Source organism: Centruroides sculpturatus, unplaced genomic scaffold, assembly GCF_000671375.1.
Source record: "Centruroides sculpturatus isolate CEXI.00-Female unplaced genomic scaffold, Cexi_2.0 scaffold1428, whole genome shotgun sequence".
Taxonomy (NCBI): Eukaryota; Metazoa; Arthropoda; class Arachnida; order Scorpiones; family Buthidae; genus Centruroides; species Centruroides sculpturatus.
Window position 1 is genome coordinate 1 of NW_019385664.1, and position 23,639 is coordinate 23,639.

At 31.1% G+C, this 23,639-nt stretch overlaps 1 protein-coding gene across 1 annotated transcript; it reads right to left on the bottom strand.

Annotated features, from left to right (window-relative positions):
- Positions 1 to 963: 963 nt before the first annotated feature.
- On the bottom strand, positions 964 to 21,831 carry LOC111641013 (extended synaptotagmin-2-like). Its single transcript, XM_023387120.1, has 6 exons — positions 21,534 to 21,831; positions 13,039 to 13,080; positions 4,938 to 5,075; positions 2,153 to 2,229; positions 1,828 to 1,894; positions 964 to 1,125 (listed from the first exon to the last, which is right to left on the bottom strand). Exons 1-6 carry the CDS (start codon positions 21,816 to 21,818, stop codon positions 979 to 981), a joined length of 756 nt encoding a protein of 251 aa, XP_023242888.1. The 5' UTR covers positions 21,819 to 21,831; the 3' UTR covers positions 964 to 978.
- Positions 21,832 to 23,639: the final 1,808 nt, after the last annotated feature.

The window sequence follows — 23,639 nt, forward strand, 5'->3', positions numbered from 1 at the left end:
CACCGATTCTATCTCTCAGCCACTTGTACTCGCTTTTCACCGCACCCCTCCCCCGTGACACGCGTCGTCACTGTCGTCAGTCCGTCGGAAGCTCTGGAATGACGCCGTCATCGGATGTTTCTATTATTTAATTTGTTGTGAAAAACACCACTTATATATGAATAAATAGATTAGTTTTTTTTTTATCAAGAAACTTTATTTATGCGAGTACTATTTATTGTTTGCAAGAAAAAATTTTGTGGCTCTAAAAACTTTGAAATTTTGTAAATTGTAATTTTGGCTCTTCCGACTCAAAAGGTTGCCGACCCCTGGTCTAGGACAACAGTTATACATATGGACGAAATATACAAACTATAACTTAATAATAGAGAGAAACACACCAAATAAAAATATATAACAAATCACATTATTTGTCCATTAACTGGGATGATGGAACCGTATTGGGATGCCCATTTATGTTAGTCTAGACCCACAATGGAGCCACTGGGTGGCAAGGGACAGAGCCACTGGATGGCAAGGGACAGGCCAAACATATCCAGATGGACTATCCCTAAAAATTCCAGGAAATTTTTGACCTTTCAACCCATTCAGATTCAATCCCAGATCCCACAACCAGTAGATTGCCACCCTAACCACTCAGCCATCCAGCCTTCACTATATCTTGATTGTCATCAGTCAAATTATATTTATTTACTGTAAGAATGTCAATGTAACAAAAATCATTTCTTCTAACATACTTTTATCTCTTTCAAATAGTATTGTGATATTATCTAAGCATTTCTCTCAGAGTCTCTCCGATATGCGGCACAAGCATTATTGTCGACGTTGAGTCTTGTGCAACTCAAAAGCCATGCAATGCTCGCTATTGTTTATAGTCATGTCTTCTAAGTTGATTACCGGTATTGTTAACAAACATTTAAAAAAAATATATACATATATATATATAACAATAGTCTTTATACATTAGGAAACAAATATTTAGAAATAAGTTTCATTTAAATTATCAATGTTTAAACATTTAAGAAGAATACTTACAGGATTATTTAAGAAAAATACTGTGACAGCACCAATTAGGGGCATCTTTTTAACTAGTGGCTTCAAAACTACACGAACTTTTCCATTAACCTAAATTTAATAAAGTACCGAGTGTTAATAAAAAAAAACATTTTTAACAGTTGTTTAAATTTAAAGCGAACAGTTTGTATGACATTAATTACAATTTACTATAATAATAATAAATGTTAATGGTCTCATTAAATTGACATTATACAGGAAAAAAAATATTTGTTGTAATAACCGAGGGATTTGTCTATACTTATTTAATGACAATGAAGAACTGATAATGTTAAACTGAATAAACAAATGAGATTGCAGTGATAAAAACTCAGATTGTTTATAATGTCAGATTTAGTAAAACATCAAAAATTTGTATAATTTAATTACAGTACATAAATATTCATTATTAACAGTAAATCAGCTGATATTGTTTGCCTGCAGGTTTGTTCACTGTCATCTTTAACAACAGCTAGCACATCACTAAAGAAAGAAATGTTGGCATTTAAACTCCTGTGCCACGAGCAAATAATAATTACAATGATTAATATTTAAAACGTTAAGACTGTCAATGAGAATTTGAAGCTATTAATGTAAAAAGACAGCTGTAAAATGTTCACTTAACTAAAGATAATGACAAATATATCCAAAATGTTTCAATGTGATGTTTCAATGCATTAATTCAATAGTACAGTAACTCTTATAATAGTAATCAATATATACACAGATATTATAATGATGTGTAATATTTGCAGTATATATCTAATGACTTACCTGAACATCCTTAATTCCGGCTTTCATCCTTTTTACTTTTACCTGAACGTTACAATCACCCGAGTACCTAATTGTAGTCATTGGAATAAAGAAAAACAGCATATATAAATAACATTAAACATCAAAAATTATGTAAAAAAATATAAATTTGGATACTTACATAACATAGCTACACACCAACCGAATGCCGAAAATCTATTGGGCTAGTATAAGGCTAATTATTAGATGAATTAGCTAGCCTTATACTAGCCCGATAGATTTTCGGCATTCGGTTGGTGTGTAGCTATATTATATATCGGGTTTAGCGATGTTTGTATATACTTACATAACTTCTAAATCCATTATAATTTCGTTTCTGGCAACATTTTCTTGATATACTTTAATTCCGCCAATTCTGGGAGGCTAGAGATTAAATACATAATCATAAGTTAATGAATTTACATCTAAAAATAAATGTTATAAAATCTTTACTTAGAAGTAAATAATTATATATAAAACTGTTGTTTAGGGCCTCCAAATATGTTAACATCTTCAGAATCACTCAAATTTCAATTATAATTATTATAATGAAACATTCAAACAAGGCTGCCGACACAAAGATCCTGCGCACGAACCTGCATTCGACATACAATTGCTTGCCGAAAACAAATAGTTTGATTTTAGGATAATTCGTCACTGTATAAAACTAATAAGAGTATTATTACACCGAAATTTTCAGATGACATTCTGTTTTTAGTGCACCAGAAGATCAACATTCTTGTCATTTAGAGAAGTTGCAAGCTACCTGAAGTCCACAAGTAGCCCCCAGGGCTTTGGCAACAATTCTATTTTCCTGTTTTCTGCTTCATGCAACCTTAATTAAGCTGACACTTGCAGCAAAAAACATACAAACTAAAAATTCACCAGTTAATTATCCATTTAAAGATTAAATAACCCAATAAATCAGTAGGGAGTATTAAATATTATTCAATATATCTTAAGAAAGTTCCATTTTCTAGGGGAAAAAAAATATTCAAAAAGGAAGAAAAAGCAAAATAACAGAAAATAAACTAAAAATTATTTAAGTTTATTTATTAAAGTACAGTTTATATATTAAATCATCATAAAATGATTAAAAATAAATAAATTTCACATCTTATTTCAACACGCAATCATCTAAATGCAGCTAAACTGAAGTTAATAACTACAAATTACTGCAAGGTCACTTACGGCTTGTTACGTTCTTAATTTCTAATAAAATGCAACACCCAAATGCATTTTTTAGAGGCTCGACTTCAAAAATTCTGTCATTTCTCTACTTAATTTTCATTAGAATTTTTGTACGAAATGCAAATTCTATTTTTATTTATAAAAACCAAAAGGAACGACACAAGAAGTATGCACTTAGTACAATACATCATAATAACATATAACATTTATTACAACATTATAATTTAAATTATAGTAATTAATTGCATTCTTTAACTTTTATAATTAATCTTGTGTATTTTTAAGATTTAACTTCATTTTAAAACTATTTTTTAAACAATTATGTTTAATTAGAATAAAGTTTTGATCGTCGGCACGTTATTAGCATTTATTAATGATAATTAAGAAAATTAGAAGTTAAAAATATATTTTTTTTAAAATTAAATACACTTTAATTAAAGCATTCATTCTCTAAGTAAAAGAACCATTCATTGAAATGATCTAAACGTGTGTATTTTTAATTTCTCGAGTGGACGAGATCGAATTACCACGATTTAAATTGCACTTTTTGAAATGCTGTACCTTAATTTATTTTCTTTATTGGCATATATATCATTCACTTTACTTTTTAATTAATTCTGTTTAAAATCAATGTCCGTCTTTCAGAAATTTAGATTATAGAGTTGCAGGTTCAAACTACGCTCTGGAAAATTCATCCGGAGTGTAATTTAATACTTGAATTAATTAAAGTTTTCAGTAAATGAAAAATATGTCCGACTACAAATCGAACTTGCAAATCGTCGATTAATGTTCATAAATCTGCTTGTAATTCAAACAGTTTTGGTTAATTAGCAAGAATATTAACCCACAGAATTCTTATCAATCATTTAAATTCTATGCCAGAGTTTTTGCTCCTCTTTTTTTTTATAAATTTACGGATTGACTGTGTAATTTTTTCCGAGATTCAATACATTCAAAATACGCTGTTAATAGCTAAAAATAGTAATAAATAATTGTTTAGTTGAAACACTTAATTGCCGATCGTTTATATTATGCAAACCTCAATTAACATAGTTTTTATTAATTAATTTGATTTAAATTCAATTGCGACACATACCAAAAAACAATAGTAGTATCTTATTTGCATGCGCATTGAAATATAATTTGAATAACTATGTCATTGATGGTTCGTGTTCAGACGTGTAATGATGCCAGGAGATCTTGACACCACTAACTTCCGAATTGGTAGTCGTGTCCTTGATTGGTTGGGCTGTCAATTTTTTTTAACACAGGCAGTATAGGGAGAAGATGGTCTTGTACGGTAGCTTGTTCAGCAACTGAGTTATCGTAAGGCAACCGGGGCAAATATGGTGTTTGAAAGTTTGTAAACAGAGGCATTCGAAACCCGATGTTTGACTATTATAGTTCAATAAATTCAATGATTACGAGTTGTCCATAAATTACATATTGCACTTACAGATGAGTGGATATTCAGATAATTACTATAATGCATCACAAGCTGCAGATATTTATAGAAATATAGGGGAACAGGCAGGCAAGTGAGATCATTCACGGTACATCACTTTGCAATTCCAAAATCTCATTGACTTGGCCAATTCTATATTGTCTTCTGTTTCAATCTTGATTAGGATAAGCATTACGTAAATTTAGGGTGGAAATTATGGAACATCAAGTGAAGGGTGGAATGTTATTTGGAAAGTATAAAAATAGTATTACAATTAAGCTTATTATTAATTGTTAATTACATCAGCAACAAACTATCAAATCTCCATCAGTAAACACTTTTATGATGCATTTTCACTATTTTATTACGTAGACATTTAATTATATGTAAATTATTCCGCAAAAGTTGCAACTATACATAAACTATTTAATCTGAAAAAATCTGAAGAAAAACTTACGACGTCACCAAGGATGATTTTCTCAAATACAAAACTTCTCAGGTACAAGGGCAAGCTCTGTCTTATACTTGGCTCTACCGATTCTTTCAAAAGATTTTTTACATAATGTCCGACGAAAGGCCATAATTGCCTCAATATCTGAAAGGAAAATACAAAAAAAGTACAGTGGTACCTTGACTTACGAGTTTAATTCATTCTACATAAATTACTGTCATGTCAAATCAATTTTCCCCATTAAAAGTGAATTGAAATGCCATTAATTTGTTCCGAACACTGGAATTTTTTTTACATGTTTTTAAATAAGAAAAATATACTTATAAATAACAAATATTGTATAAAGACAATAGAATATACTGCAATAAACTTGTTTTGTGGATATTGCTGCATTCACTATAATAAGATAAAGATGCATAGACACATGCATCGACACCACACACAACATGGAAGTGAACTAATGCCGACATCACTTGATCACATGTTTTTCTATAAGCTAGCCTGTCAGACATTGGAAGAGTAACGAAAATGACAAAATTACGGCAGTTTTCCATCATCTTTTTTTTTTTAATCTATGGTTTGCCGTGGAGTTCGCTGCGCAAACTAGCGGTGGTATCCGAAGCTGGCTCGTAACCCGAATTTTAGCTCTCAACTCAATGCAAAACATTGGCCAAGAGACGGCCCGTATCTGAAAAAACTCGTTAAGTTGGGACACTTGTAAGTCAAGGTACCACTATAGTTAATTTTAGAGTCAATTTCTTTGTTTTTTCATTAATTTTAAATCTATAAAAGAAAAATCATCTTAAACTGTTACTTTTACCAGCAATTAGGTAGCAATTAGGAAATAAAGTCAGTTAACCAGGATATATTTCTTCTTTTCTACGATTATTCAGTCATTTCTGTGAAGTAACTGAATAACAAATATGGTGTTAACTCGAAATATAGATATTTTGGCAATTCAACATACTAACATTAGAAATTTTGATGATTTACGAGACCTTAGGAGAGTATATGTAAATTATAATATATATGTTTCCTTTTCGAATATACAGAGTACCGGTGTCATTGTCATGATTAAGAAATAAATACAGGACTTTCGATCAGATTCTGATGGATAGATAATAGCAGTGGATATAGCTAAAGGAAATAGGTTGTTACGAATTATTAGTTTTTATGCTTCGCCTCGTGTAATGGAATGGAAAGAAAATTTTTTAGCAGTAAGTAGGGAGGTTATTTTGAAGGGAGATTTTAATAATGTTCTGTGAGGGTCAGAAATTTCGTGTTATAAACTTTAAATTTTTTCTAAAATTTTAATTAAACTTGGGATGCAACTTTATAAAGACAAAACGAGTTATAAAGAAAATTAAAAGAGAAGGGAAACATAAAATCTGGTTAAACCTCAATTCCCATGAGTTAGGTTCCTTGTTGAGATGAGTACATCTCTGTGTCACGATTGTGTCACCCATCACCTCATTGGTCCAAGGAGATCGTCATCCCCGACGAAATCGGGGAAAGGCCCGAAAAGAGGACTTCGTATAAAAATGACAAGCACGATGAGTAAGGGGGTGGAAGTTATTATTTGATTGTGAGTGTGTGCCGCACCGAGTTTGTCTTTGAGAGACTGTTCCTGTTGGAACCCAACACCTCCTCCTCAATGACTGAACTGGACAATATCAATTCACCTATTTAACTCCTGTGGGACTTTATTTGCTGTTACTCAATCAACAGTATAATATAAGGTATTTATCCTGCCCGCGCACTATTGTACGTTCTCTCTCTCCCTGCTAGCTAATCGCAAACTCGATTGTAACTAGGAATTGAACTAGAACGAATGCGATGCACGTAACTGATATATAGCAACTTAAATTCCAATGTACACTAACTTAGATTTCACATAAATAAACGGTTATTTATGTTTAAAGCAACTTTGAGTGCAGTTTCTTCCGTTCTTCTCTCCGTTCACTCCATTCCGGGTCCAAAACTCATACGTAACCTCTCGTGCAAACTTGTGGTCTCTATATCAACCTAAAAATACAGTGGTGTCATCCTGATGGGGTATCAAACAGATGCCGACCCAACGGTCACAGTTCTTGATAAGAACAGACCTTTACATTCTGATGGTTCCCGTCAGGTTTTACTTAAAATACTTAAACATCAATAAGATTAAAATCATTATCGAAGTGTTTATTTATTTAATTCTAGATTTACTTAGGAAGGTAGAGGTGTTTTAGAAAGATTAGATCGTATCTATATGACAGAAGGTGTTGGATTAATTAAAAATATTGTTACTTATGAATTACGAAATAAAGGTGTTAAACTGTCGGATCATGATATGGTAGAATTGGAGTTGGATTTAGGAAAGCATATTGACAGAAAACGTATTGTTTGGTTTTCTAAAGATATTTTACAGGATGAGTCTTTTCAGTCAAATATTAATAAATTATTAGATATAACAGAAGAAAAAATTACTTGGGATAAATGGCTTACTGTTAAAAGTAGGATAAATGATGATGTAGTTAAAACCTGGAAAAAGATGAAAAGAGATAGGTTTGACAAATTAAAGTCATTACAGTGAAAATTGAATCATTGTATAATTAAGAATAAAGTGGAGGATATTAAATGAATAAAGGAACAAATAAGTATTGAGATTGATTATAAAAATAATGAGAATTATATTTGTTATAAGATGAGAAGGTTGCAAATTAACAGGGAAGTTGAATGGACGTCGTTTAATAAGAAAAATAAGGCTAAGAAATGGATAGAAATAGATAAATTAATTATTGAAGATACGGAGATTGCAGACACAAATGAGATAATAGATAAATTTACTAAGTTTTATATTAATTTATATAAATGTCCCGATACAGATGAGTTATTATGGGAGGAGTTATCACAGTGTATAACACTTATTAAAGATAAAAATGAGAGTATTTCAGATAAAGTTATACCCTTGGAAGAGATACAAAGTGTGATTTGTAATTTACGTACTCATAACATGCCTGGTTGTGATAGTATTCCATCAGAATTCCTTCTATTCCAAATGAATTAATGTCCATACTGTAGCATTGGAAATACATAGTTTTGATGATTTGAGTTCTCTCGAGTTTTGCTGGCTCATATACAAAGGTTAAGTTAAATCCTCAAAGACAAATCAGAATAGCTATAAGTCATTAAGATGTTAAATGTTTATTTAACATTTTAATGAATTAACTATAACAAAGCATATTTTCTTAATCATTGGGAGAGAATTCATTAAATCAATGAGATTTGCCATAAAGTATATACAAGTCTATTTGACAGAGCTTTACGAACACCTATTTTTCCTTGCCATCCAGAGAATCTCAAGGAGGCTCAGGTACTAGACATCTGTGTGTAAGGAACTGAGTCTGAGCTGTATTATTATTTAATTTTTATTTTACTTTTTATTCAATTTTGTTTGGGCTTTATGTTTAGTTAGGACGAAGGTTCCCTCACCACTCACCTTAGTAACGAAAAAAGAAACAAAAAGAGACAAAGGAAAAATCCAACTCACCGACTAGAAAAAGCGCCATAGGGAAACTAACGTGCACTTGCGCTCCCAGGCAGAAGTTTGAAAGAATTTCCACAGAAAGAAGGGGAGAACACCCCACACGCACAAAGTAGAGAACTTGCTAGACCTTGATAAAATAAACATCCCAAATATGTAATAAAAAAGAATAATGTAAAAGGATTTAGCGAGAAATGTCGGAAACTAGGCTGCCCAGGAAAAGACATGAAGATTTATTGTTAAAAGTTAAGTATGTAAATGAGGAGAGTGGTTCCAGAAATAATTGTAACATCACCTCAGAGTATAAAACGAACACGACCAGAGAAGACAAGCAAGGTGAGCCCCAGACAGGGATAGAGCGAGACGAGCTCCAGACAGAAAGCGATCGAGGTTAATTCCAGGGTGAGATTGGAAGCAAGTCTTGAGGATAGCGATAGGAGTGGTTCAAAGGAAGTTAGATAAAAGGAAAAAAGTTCCTAGTATTGAGGTGATGGATAGGATCATAGTTTCATAAGATTCTTTGTACATAGTTTAATTGTTTGATATTGTCGAATTCTGATGGGCAATAGTTTCTAAGTTAATAAGTAAATTGTATTATTTTTTGTTGGGTTTTTTGAGTTGTTTCTTTTCATTAAATAAATTGTTTTTGATTCTTACTAATTTGTACATAGTGAATAATTGAGCTAATATTAAATATTTGAGTTCCTTACCGACCCTCGTACATAGTTATTTCCGGAGCATGCGTAAGCCCAGGCCTGACATACTAACCGCAAACTCGCATAAAGTACCCATTAGGTTAACGGTCGTAAAGCTTGGTGATAGTCCCGAATGTCTTACTGGCACATAGTTCCATGTCGTATAAAAATTCATAGTACTTTACATTTGAACCTACAGTAAATAAGGGTAGCTAGCCACACATTAAAAGCTCATTTATTAAACATTTTCAGTTAAATTAAATCCAAAAATTGGCAGACAATATTAAGAATTCTCTGGAAAATTTAAAATTATAAAAAACACCACATTTTTAATCATCCAGCAAAATATTTAATAATGTAAAAACGTTTTCAACCATTTTAACATTATTAAAACGTCAGTTAAACATCATTTTTAAATGCAAATTAACAAAAAGAACATTAAAAAGAACATAAGGAGTAAAATTACAAAAAATTATATTTTTCTTTCCCTTCTGACTTTTGGATAATATAAAACTTCAATTTTTAAAAAAACAAGCCAATAGTGACTATAAAAATTTTTTAAAAAAAGAGTTTAAAAATATATAAAAAAGAAAATAATCTGCAGAGAAAAAACTTTTATTTGCATTATTACTAACAAGCTTCCCGAATGCATTTCACCAAATGCATTTGGGAAGCTTGTTAGTAATCGTAGTTGTATAGAATAATATCTTTTTGGAATACAGGACAAATAGCACTCGCAAGTTATTGTAACACCAAATCACATAGTATAGACAACACTGGGCTACCAATTGAAACTCCTTGACCTTGAAAGAAAACACTCCCTTCAAACTCAAAGAAAGATGTATAACATATTAAATCAGCCAGCTCTAGGATGAGTTTATGGTGTTTCATGGAATTCTCGATGTTGGTAAACATAAAATCCCTTAAAGCACAGAAACATGGAGGCAATTTTATAGAGATATATAAAGATTCATAATCCATAACAGTCATGTATTCATTATCTTTGAGAGCAATCTCTTTAAGCTTCTCTATTAACTGCAGCAGGTCTGTAATAGTAAAGGGGTGGCTTTGTTCTTTAGAATGAATAAATCAATCAGTTGCTTTTCAATACGGAATGTGGAAGAATTACATTTTTCTATAATTGGCGACATTTGGCAACCCGGTTTATGAGTTTTTCCAAACGCAAATATTCTGAGTGCCTTTGGGGCAAGGACCTTGGCGTTCTGCATATGCAACAGATGTTAACATTTTATGGGACCAGGCTTCCATCATTAGACCTACGACTAACAAACATACAATCAAGCATCTTGAAAAGCTAGAGATATATAAAGCGTAAGTAGAAACAAGGTGTATTAATCATAGAGATGCGGATTCTTTGTCAACAGCATGGAAATCATTTTACGATGATAGGCAATAACAGCATATAGTGATGCAGACACATATTTTTGGTTATATATATATTTTTTAATTTACTTATTTATTGTATAAATATATAGATAGTCTTCATGTGCAATTTATTTGTATTTACACAGGCGCAATTTATTATTTTTCATATTTAATTCCTTATGTTCTATTTAATGTTCTTTTTGTTAATATGAGTTTAACTGACAAAGGCCGTTAAAACAATTGAAAACATTTTAACATTATTTGCTGGATGATTAAAAAAGGTGGTGTTTTTTATAATTATTCTAGTTCCAGTATAGTTTATTATTGTTTTAGGAAAATTTAAAATAGAATGTTTTAATTTTCGAAGTAAATTTATAATCTTATGAACTCACTAATTCTTAAGCAATTGAGAAATGTAAAAGTTGTACCTAAAGCAACTTAAAGTGATTTATAAATAGAACACTTAAGAAAATAATCAATAACTGCTGGAAACATATGTAGAATACAACAGTTATCTTTAAAGCTTTTACACAAAATCTAACAATGTAGAAACTAATTTAGAATCCAAAATTTAAAGTATTAATTGTACTCTAACATTGGAAAGAAGTGCTAAAAAAACATGAAAAATGAAAATAAAAATATTAAATAATAGGTTAAAACTTAATAATTCTTAATAGATTGTTAACAGCATTTTGTTTTAGTTCTTTTTTTTTTTTAAACTTTTGTCTACCTTGTCTTCCGCCACCCTCGAGGGAGCATTAGCACCCACTTTAAGAATCGCCAATCTAAATGACACATCTGCAAATTCTTTATTCAAACAAACTAAAATAAACCTCGATTGCCTCTTGTTCTCATTTTTAATTGTTAGCAATAAGCATAAGATTGCTCGAGAGAATGAATCACAAACGAATGCACAATGAAGATATATTTACAAACTTTATTAATTATGGAAGCTATGCATTTTGAACTATGTGTCCCTCATTAGTTCTCTTTATTTTACATTAGTCTAGTTATAATTTAAATTTTGTAATGTTTTTATAAGTTAGTTATAAATATACATAAAGCTACAATGAACACAATGCTACCTGAATGGTAGAAGTTACATGAGTGTTATAGTTATAGTAGTGGCAACTGAATTCAAATATACTATAAAATACCTAAATAAATCCTTTAAGAAGTCCTTCGTAACATTTATAATAAGTTATTAATGTTTCTGTGATTTACTTCTGTCTTTAGATCATCAAGGATAAAAAGAAAAGACAAGGACAATTATCCTTGACTTTTCTTATATTTATTATGAGGCATAAGAGTTATCTTTCAAATCCATTCTGTTTGAAAGAGGAACTTCAAACATTCGCTCAAATCACAATCAATAGTGCAACATTTGGCGATACGATGCTTGACCACCGTTCCCAACCTATGTTACATCGGATTGAGGTTAACCTCTCTCTTCTGGTTGACGTGCTTTTGCTTGGTTGTGTCTTCACTTCATGCCTCAAACATTGCCTTCAAATCAACATATAGTTGTAAATTTTGTATGTAAAAGTGGAAGTAAATACTCGGCAACTGCCCAGGAAACATTGTCCTGCCTGTCTGAATTGATTATCCAGCACAACACCAACACTAGGCATGAATGCAATTGGATTGATTGACACACTAGATCGATCCAGAAAAGACATATGTCGTAGTAGGCACTTCAATAGAATAAAAAATGATCTTAAGATAAAAATAAATCACAAAATCTAACATTTAATTTATTCAGTTAAATCTGTATTACACTTGGGCTACTACAGAGTTAATAAATAAATAAATAAATAAATTACATTGTTCATTTATTTATTAGCTAACCTTAAACAGTCTGAACATAAACTCTTGCTGTTTAAGTCATTAATAATTCAGATTAAATGTACGGTACATATAATGTTCGAAACAATCAAACTATTTATAAACAAAAATCAATAATGTAAATTAATACTTCTGTACATTTAAATTTTTAAAACTGTGGAAAATGATCTCGTCTCCCATGTCGAAATTTAAAACTGCTTTGTTTTTCCTTCTTTGTTTAGTCAAGAAAAGAGGAAGTATGCTCTTTATTTGATGGAGACGAGGAAGGAAAATCATCAAAGCAGTCTCCGATAGCCACTTTTAGGTCTTTAACCATTGTATGATGAAGTCTGGACACTTTCTCCTTCACTAGCAAATTGTATTTTGTCTAGATTTGGAGAAGGCCAAAGAAGAATTAAGGATCCGCAAATTATCAGAGATATCATAAACTAGAAGACTCAAAACAGTCTCATATATAGAAAGCTTACAGCCAAACTATAGGTCTACTTAATCTAGAAAAAACCTGCATTCCTGCTTAATTTGCATGATTTAATTGTATACTATTCAGCTTAGATTAATCATTTAAACAATTATCAAACACATTTATAGCAACTATAAATAACATATAAAAAATATAAACATAAAAGAAGAAAAATATCAAAGAAAACATACGTACTTTGTTCACCCATTCGGCTCTTTCTATATCTGGAAAAAACACCTATAAAAAATTTACATAAAATTACTAAAAGACGAAGTGTATAAAAAAAATTTAGTAAAAGTATGAAAAATTAAAGGGAGGTGTAAAAGTAAGTTAACCATTTTTTGCGTTTCGGCACACCTGTAAAGGTAAATCGAAATGTAAAAAGTGGTTTCGAATCACATTTTTTTAATCAAAATTAATGGAAATGTATAGTAAGAAGAAATGTATAACTGAATTAATTAATTACAATTTAATCTTTACAACAGTTAACTAACTTTTGGCACACTTTTTTTAAAGAATCTAGCATAGAAAAAACTCAGAATTAAATGCATACTTCCAATCATTTTTACATATTTTAATTCTAAATTTAATTATAATGAAAAATGAAACAAATTTTAAAGTAATATTAATATCATAAAAAAACATATTTAGTAAAGTATTTTAAGTTAGAAACAATTAAAATTTATTTATTTGGCTATTTATATTTTTATAAAAAGATTTCAAATTCCCTTCATTTTATTTCCTGTGTCTGTTTAGAGGTTTTATTTGATTAAATCTGGCAATTTTCCAACTTTTACCGAAAACTTTCGCCTTTTTGCTTAATGATATTTTCGTATAAAACTATAAAAATTTATTTTGCAGTTTAAATTACAGTATAATTCAATTTATATTCTAGTTTATAGTAGTAAATAATAAATGTCCAAATCTTTTGCGACGAAAGACGCACGGCTACGAATGTTCCCGTAAACATTAATTTTACAACGTTCAGAGTAATTATCATTTTAACCTGTCATTAGGCATACGTTTAAAGATAATCCAGCAAATGCATTCAAAATTAAACACTTCATATCATATATTCTTTAAACATTTTTTGTACGCATTGTATAAAGATCAATATAGAAGATGTAACTCATCTTTAGAAATTAAATAATTAACCAATTAAACAATTCTAAGCTTTGTGTATAGCAAATAAAGTTTCTATGCGCAAGTTTTATCACACATTTACCGATAGAATTAACTTGAGAAACGGGCAATTTAAACAATTATCTTCTTTTTCAAACAGGAAGAGCACTTCCCCCTGTCACCGAAGTTACAAAATGATGTTTTTTATTGTCTAAACTTAACTTTTTTTGAATAGAATTACTATTTAATGACATTACATAACCATTTAAGCAGGTTATATAGTATCATCCTAACAAAACCTGGCATTGAACAAGCTAAATATCTGTTAGATAACGTTATATGTAAATAGATTCCTGACCTAAATAAATAATAAATTCAATCTGCAAACAGATACCAGAACTTTCAATAGAGTTTTTTTCTTTCAGATCATTTAACATATATCTTCGTAAATATAAATATTGTTTTTATTCAATGAATTTAAAATTAAATATTTACATTTATAACAAATTTAAATTCAATGTTTTCTAATATTTAGAAATATTAAATACACTATTAAAATATATTTTTATTCCATGTTTTTTATGCTAGAGATACATTTCTTGTGATTATGAACATTAAAAGTGTTCTTTCGGAAAAAATTAACATTTGTTATGTTATTATGTTAGCTCTTTATAAGGAGTGGGTGGAAAGTAACTAGGCATATTTCATTATATTAATTTCTATATTTCAAACATAAGAATGATAAAAATTACTCGACACGTATCTTATTAAATGAGAACACAGAGGCACACCTTAAAATTCAATGTAGATACCTGCAACATCCACCAACTTCCTCAAACAACAGGGATAGTGATGTGGATTAACAGCCCCTTCACTGTGCATCCACAACCGAATGTGTGGTCATTAACTTCGAGCAAGAATGCTTGATTGTTTCCAGATTGATTGTGTAGCATGACATTTCTTCACCATATGCAAGCATCTCTGCACAGCAACCACTAATTTCCATACCTCATAGCAAGCAGCAATCTGGGCTCGCTCCTGAACAAGAAAAGCAAAACAATCAGCCATCTTTTCTGCCACTTGCATGCAACCTCTCTGTCATTATCCACATCATTGATGTAGGAAATTATAAAATTTCATTCCTTGATGTAAATGCACACAAATTTTATTATGACTGCATTATAATTATGAAAATTATACTAATTTCTCTATGCCTAATTACTTTCCAACCACCCTGCACACACAACATAATAAATTTCAATTGTTATGTTTTACTGTACAATAAAACAAATTAAAGCTAACAGAAAGCAACAGTTCATCTTTATCAATTATATTTCCCACAGGTCATAACACTATTATGTTGTTGTCCTTGATATATTATTTTTTCCCTCGTCCAAAACTCAAACTTAATATTTGATAAATAAATTCAGTTCTAATTTTGACAAACAAATTATACTATGAATTTCTGTAATAATAAAATAATAATAATAAGCAAGACATAAGTTAAATAGAAAAATGAAGACCGACCGACCCGAATATTATTGTCCTAGAGTTATTGGCTTTAATTCAAGGTGAAAATAAATCTATTTCCAAGTTAGAGTATATGGGACATTATCAAAATGACTTAGGTTGGTCCTATAAAACAAGAATAGTCAAACCTCATCATCATAAGAGTGTAGATTGTCTATCAGAAATATGCAAAAGCCACATCCTCCATTAGAACAGTAGTATTTTATATTATAGAGGTTGCGGCCGACATTTTCAACGCAAAAACGTGAACGTCGGACTAACAGCGCCTCCTTCCTGTAAGCCTAGAAGTCTGACAATGGCGTTTGGAACATCGAGCATGATTCCACTGACATTCCAAATGCCATTGTCAGACTTCTAGGCTTACAGGAAGGTGGCGCTGAACGTCCAACGTACACGTTTTCGCGTTGAAAACGTCGGCCGCAACCTCTCTATTATAAATTGTTAAAATACTATGAAAATATCACTGTTACTTTACTTTTACTACAGAAACTGGCCAGATAAACACTAAAATCCCTCAATTTTAGGAATGTACTTTAGCTTTTAGTTGCCTGCTTGAGGTTCAGTTGCAAGTAACACTTATAATCCATGTGTGCATCATGCTATAGGATATTCAGCAAAATTACATACGTGTAAGAAGCATGTACCAAGTTTATGAAAAGAAACTGTTTAAGAATACAGGAGCCATAGTAAGGACTTAGAAGAGCCACAGTTTGACTAACATAAATATGTAGCACACCACATTCTTCATATATATTTTGGTGTTTAAATCTGGGATGCGAGTTTTTTCTTGACAATATTACCATTCAGTCTTCACGGTAAAACTGGGCAAGATGCCTATGGTATTTTTCAATGCATTTATTTGCTTAACTGTAGGTTCCAGAAGAAATGTCGAGTTTTTATTTAACTTAGCCCACTTTCATTAAAAGATAACACTTGGATGTATATGCATTATAATGCGTTAAATATTTTAAATGTCACCCTCTGGTAATGTTGATAAACAAATGATAAATGCATTGTCGATAAACGTCAGTTAAAATATTGAACATGTGAATTCATTACATCCTTTATCTGTATATGTCATGAATGGTTATAAATATACAATAATGTAAATGTGCTCTGTAAAAATCTATATTACTTGCATATTTAAATCTTGTGTTTTTAAATATCAAGAGAATTTGTCAATAAATATATAATAAAGTTAAATAATTACATACAATAATAATTCATAAAGTAAACCTGCAATACCACATTTACATCCACAGTAACTAATAGCATTTCTCAAATAAAGAACATTTTTAATAGTATACCACTCATTTCTTGATGAGGAAAACTTGAGTGACTGGCTAGTATCTTTCATGTGATGTTATTGTAATAATCATGAAATTTTCATGCACAGATATAACCACCTCCTTCTCTCTCAATTCTTTTTGCTCTGGGGAACTAAAGCTTAGTTCATATTGAGTGCAATTTGCTAGCGAAAGCGAAAAACAGAGCGAATAACCCATCAAACATGACTTGTTTGATGGGTTATTTGCTCTGTTTTTTGCTTTCGCTAGTGAATCGCACTCAGTGTAAACTAAGTTTAACAGGGACGTTTTAGAAAGAGCAATTATAGGTTCAACCAGACCCAAAATGAGACGGTGAGGGATGTGATCTGACATATCCAGATGGACCACTTCCTGAAATATTCCTGGAGTTTATCAACCCGTCTTGATTTGATCGCTGATCTCCCAAAGTAATATACTACCACTTCAACTGCTTGGCCATCAATCAAATAAAGATATACTGAAGAACCCAAACATGACCTTTGAAAAAGATTAAAAAGGTTCGTTCTAGCAATAAATTGAATTTATTCAATAACTAAATTTAGTTTTTTGTCAATTTGGATAGTAAATGCTGTTCTTTCTGACGATGCTTTGATAGCTGCAAATCATCCATAGCTAAATTTTCAGAGATTCTAGAGATTTGTAAGTACTGTGTAAAAGGGGACTGTAATCTACAGAGACTTTATACCTATCCAAAGCACAGTGGCCTTGCACCATTAAAGTATCTGATGGTTAAAACTGTATTTCACACTGTTATATCTTTTGCAACCTTAATCTAGAATACTCTTATATAAAAGAATGTGGAACTCAAACCCACAACTCCAATTTAACATGTAGTTACGTTGCCATTTCGGCTACCTAGTCTTCTGTCCAATCTTCGTATCTAAATTAATGGCTCCAGATGCAACCATACTGTCATTACTGTATATCAGGATCAGGTTATGGATGTTGTTATATATGTAGATATTCATGCAAATATGAGAATAACCTTGTTTTGTATATCTGCTATCTTATAATTTTCTATTAATATCACAGCCATTTTATAGGAATAATATACTTTCAATTTCAGTTATATTGTGTAATTCAAAAAATACATCTGTGGAATTACACAAACTTCCTTTTGTTTCATCCTTAGAAGTTAATAGCGAGGTTGCGGCCAAATTTTTCGTCTCTAAAATGCGAACGTCAAACGTCAAGCACCGCTATCATGTAAGCACAAAATAGCAGTGCTCGACATTCAACGTTCACATTTTAGAGATAAAAACTTTGGCTGCAACCTCACTAATTACTCAACTGAGAAGATATCCTTAGAAGTTAATTACTCAGCTGTGCAGTATATTATAAAAAGATATAAATGATAGGGTCAGATTCCTGACAAGGTAAAATAAGGTCCTAAATCTTTACTTAATGCCTACTGTAAAAGACAGGTCAATCATTAGACATCTCAAGAAAGATCATAAACTTCTCACTCTGAACTTGGCTGTTTTGATTTAGATACAAAGAGGAAAAGAGTTAAAAATTTTAATGCACACAAGAACACATCTGAATCCCTTTATATAGCATGACTTTGCTGATATAATTGCACCAGAGATGCCTTAAATGTTTCTAATTGGTAATGCATTGAGTTTTTGTGTATTTATGTAATTCCTGCTGTAGAGATACAGTTAAATTTGACACTACAGTTGTAAACACATTACACTCCTTGTACTTTTAGTTTATCCATATATCTGTTTTATTCCCATTGTATATTTGTGCTTTCATAATTTGCTGTTTCTTGATTTGAAATAGCTTATTATTATATTTTTCGAGAAAGTCGCATACACAAATGTGCTGTGTGTGATGACAGATATGAGTATTTTGTAAATAGTGGATTAAGAAATGTATTGATAGATGACTTTCTTGAAGAAAACACAGATAAAGGTATTGACAAGATGGAATCTATTGTTTCTGATGTCTGATGGGGAATCTGGATCAGACACATTTGAAAAGGATTTCCACACGGTAGGCACAAAGACAATATATTTGCAAAAAATGCCAAAAATACGTATGTAATGAGCCCAGTGTATAGAGTAAAACACTTGATTAAAATCATGTGTCAAGTGTTGGGATTCAAGCTATTTGGATTAGATGGTAAGAAGATAGAATCGAGAAAGTCGAATGAATATATGCTAAGCAAAAATATTCTACTAACTGTATACTATGGAGGTTCCATTATATCTGCACAAGGTATTGGGAATTTAGTGGTTGTAGATTCAAATATGAAATGACACATGTATGTAAATGTTCTGCAGAAAACTTTAAGTACAACAAATATGAGCATTTTAAATGATTAAATTTTATAAGAACAATGATCCGAAACAAAAGACACTGAACATTTGCCAGTGGCTACCTTATAACTGTACCAAACTATTATGTATACCTGTATATCACCGTATATTAAATGTCATAAAATATTTATCATATAAAGTACAGTAAAACGTACAAATATAAACTAAATTAGTAATGCCAAGTTACATCAGAAAGGAAAGATATGTCCAAAATGATTGAGAGAATTAATACAACAGAAGGATATCCAAGAAAATATTGATACTTCTATTTCTAATTTATTTTATATACCAATTTATTGAATGAACATTGTATGATGTGAAATTTTCTCTTAGTAAAATTTGATACTATTTATTTTATTCTGTTAATGTTGTTCAAGCCAAATTGTACATAAATTGAAGGTATACGGACAACATATATTCTGTATATTCAATATATACCAAAAATAGATCTATTTCTGTCATATTTATAAGTTATGTATCACATTGTTCTGTGGCAAATTTGGCCAGCGAATATGTCATTTCGGCACAACTGGTTTAACTTATAGCAAAATATTACAATAGAAATATATATATTTTTTCATTAATTTGTTTATATTACACAAATTAATATATATCTATATTGGAATATAAAAGGTCTCGAGCTTTCCTCTAGAGTGGCAGACCGAAAGTATTTGTTTTCAGTTTATAACCTTAAATTTTCAGGCATCACGTCACTACCTGGCTCACTGTGTGGAGGGATGACGTTCAATATATATGGTTGAGAAGTTGGGTGGTGGAAATGAAGCCCAGTAAACCATTGCATATGGAGCATAGCCATGATGGAAACAAAAATAATTCTATTATTGCCTTTTGACAGAAATTAAAGGCAAAAAAATTAAATGCATTTCACTTTTGAGAATATTCTCAAATATAAATAATGCATTACTTTATTTTCTGAATTTTCAAAAGCATAACTTTGTTTAATATGGAAATAAAAATAGATTTAATCATTAAAAAGAAGACTAGGCTAGAATTATAGACGTAAGCATAGAAAATGCTATCTGAAACAAATAACAACTTATTTCATCAGATGTTTATTCAACCATATTGCAACTGTCAAGATATCCAAGATATTATTTGTTCCGGAAAGTAAACTGTACCTTTTTTCTTTTTTTAGAATAACTGAACTTTCAAGTAAAACTTTAACAACATTTCTCTACTGGATTCTACAAACTTAGCTGGCTTTCTATACCATTACAGATTTAAAATTCAAATGAGACTTATTTCAATTCATACATAAAGTAATATCAGTTTTAAAAATGTTAGGTAGAAATCCTGCTATATATATATATATATATATAATAAAATTTACAAAGACATTCTTCTTATTCATATTTTCACAAAAACATTAACAAAATGGAGAAGATTCTTCATTTGAATCTTATTGTTCTCTTACCCTTCTCCTCTTGAATCTTGAAGTAAAAGTATTGGAAGAGACATGAAGTGAAGATGATCCAAACAATATTAATAGTAATAAAATAAAGGAAGATAAAAGTGTAGAAAAAAAAGTGGAAAGATAAGATCCTGTAGAAGAGGTGGCAAAAAGCAGAAAAATTTGGTGCATAAATAATGTTAATGAGATAAAGTTGCATCTCCGAATGGGACAGTTAAAATCTAATCAGAGCTGTAGATTGCCACAGGAGTAAAAAAGTGAAAGGAACTGATGATCTACAACCCCCGAAATTGACCCATCGGGAATTTTGGAAACTCTCAAAAATGAAGTAAAATTTAAATGTGACAAAAAAATCTATAAATATTTCTCAAAACAATAAAAATCAAATGCTTCCCACTTTACTAGAGATGACTAAAAGGTCATAAAACACACAAAATGCCATTGCAGCGACCACTTCCAGTACATAGCTATAGATATATCACTGAAAGTAGTCTGTGCAACAACATTTCTCATAGCCACGTAGTATGTAGTATCGGTATACATCTCACGAAGGGTCACACAGTTCCTTTGACCATTTTTACTCCTACGGGTGCAGTCTACAGCTGCGACGAGGCCCCAACCGCCTCGTCGGTAGCCACGACTTTACCACCACATTTATACAGTGTTAATTTGACATTCTCATCCATACTTTCAGCTGTATTAAGGTGCAGAAATTACCATACTGTACATTTTTATTATAAAAAAAAAAAAACATTCAATTATAAAATTAGTTAGTTTAACACAATATTTCCTTGATTAAGTATCAAGGTATTTAAAAAATCCCTAAAAATCTGTCCTTACTGTGAAAGAATTGACAAATATTTACCTTTCTATCATCATGTGTTAGAAAGGTAAACAATTTAAAAGTCACGTGGTCGAGTGTGGACGTGGAGAAAATGAAAACAAAAGCCTTACCCAAGAGGGTAGATCTTCTAATCTCGCAAGTATAACGCCTTTCTCGTCTGCAATCGATGCCCTATTAATGGCAACTTTGATTTCCTTCTCCCTTAAATAATTTTGCCTTGCCACCCATCCAGCGATGCCGAATACTAACCATGCCGGGCTCCATCCTAACAATCCTAATAAGTATGCGCTGCCCAAAACACCCGCACCGTACGCGAACTGATTCAAAAATCCAAAAAGTGTGGTCCTTAAGGTGTGTCTCGAGTCTACTATTTTCTTGCCGTCACCTTCCTCCATCGGGCACAACCACGCTAATGCCAATTCGGATGATGCCACTCCTATTTATAAATTACGTACGCCCATCGATTAGCCAATAAAATGCGCCGTGAGTGTCACGTGACGGGGATGTTACGTCCTGTTATAAACAAATTATACAATCGATAAAAATAGATAAATCTCCTTCCTTTTTATTTCATTTAATTAAAATTTCTGAATTAATATTACGAAAAATTTTAATTATCTTTTTAATTACGATTTGCGGATTTATTATTATTATTATTAAGTCAAGTTTAAATTGGAGAAAAGGTGAAATGTAAAGAACGGAATTATAATTAACGGATTTCTTAATTGTTAAATGCGCCAAATGAAAAATAAATATGCTACAGTTGACAAATATGCGTGATAATGTAACATAAATATTAACCATTCATCGATAGCTTTTTACATTTAAACTTTACGTATCACGTGATTTAAGGAATTATTATTATTATTATTATTTCGTTTCATTCGGAAATAGCTAACTTTTTTTTTAAAACTAATTTAAAGTAAAATTAAATTAATATTATCGACTCAAATGACATAAACTTTTAAAAATTATATTTATTAAATTTTTATCTTATTTTGTACAAACAACGTTAGAGGGCGGTTCGACCCACAGCGACATACAACGTGTTATATTGATATTTTAAGCGTTGTAAATGAAATTTAAACATTTCATTTATAAAATGAATATTTATTTTTTTTACGATTTAATAAAAAATATTTTTTTTTATTTTACGTTTGGTATTTTTCAAACTATAATTAATGTTAACACATCTTGAAAAATTACTGCGGCTGCTTTCGACTACCTACAATCGATCCCGGATTCCCCAGAGAGTCCCGATTCGGGCTATTTGGGAATACTTCATTGTAGGTCTGGCCGAACGTAAGATAGGCCTTAAAAAGTCCAATGGAACGTAACCTTCTCTAAGCATTCTACTTATGATTTAATTTTATTGCAATTTTTACTTGTTTGAATTTGTTTTATGGCTTTGTCAATAAATCTCGATAAAGTTGTGTATTTTCTTAAATTAGTTATCCCTGAGGAATTTCTGATATGGTTTATTACTTCGATGTTTGTTTATAAATGAGTCATTTCTCATATTCTCTTATACGGCAGCTTCTTTTGATGTTTCCGCTACAGTAAATAGTGTACTGTACACTTTTATATTGCTTTACAATTACATAAAATGAGAAATGACTTCAAATTGACTTAAAAAGTAAATAATATTGTGATAAAACAAATGAATAGTGTAAATTATTGCGTCAATTAGACATCATCGTTTCTTTTGTAATCAAAAAGTTCAAAAAAGGACGTCATAGCGGCGTTAAAACAATTCTGGTGTATAAATAAACTTACAGTGACTCACAACTGTATTTGTACTGACAAAAATTTAACCGTATAAACAGTATTATATGTGAAATTACAGCATTAAAATTTGCAGGAATACTTGAAAGATGCTGTAGCAATGTTTAGTCGATTGTACGCGTGGCCGCCGAAAGCGAGCATACAGAGTGACTAGTCTCATCTCATCTCATATCTCATAGAGGAGTGTTATAGCTATGCGCTTTTCACTCCAGAAGAAACAGTAAGGAAGAGTCGGTCTTATAGAAAACGACCAATCCGAGGAAGACAGGATAGAGGTCACTAAGTAACCAAAGCCGGTCTTATAAGAGACGACCCCCGCGAGAAAGGGAGACAGAATGCCTTCCGGGAGGACTTGGAGGGGTCGGTCTTATAGAAGACGACCAATCCGACCCCCGCGAGAAAGGGAGACAGAATGCCTTCCGGGAGGACTT

Bases quoted from the DNA above. Each gene is read 5' to 3' on its own strand.
- LOC111641013 (XM_023387120.1), bottom strand. From the start codon at position 21,818: ATGGAGGAAGGTGACGGCAAGAAAATAGTAGACTCGAGACACACCTTA. The intron at 13,081-21,533 runs GTAAGGCTTTTG...AATTTTTTATAG, and splicing joins TAGAAGATCTACCCTCTTGG to GTGTTTTTTCCAGATATAGA. The intron at 2,230-4,937 runs GTAAGTTTTTCT...TTTAATCTCTAG, and splicing joins AAATCATCCTTGGTGACGTC to CCTCCCAGAATTGGCGGAAT.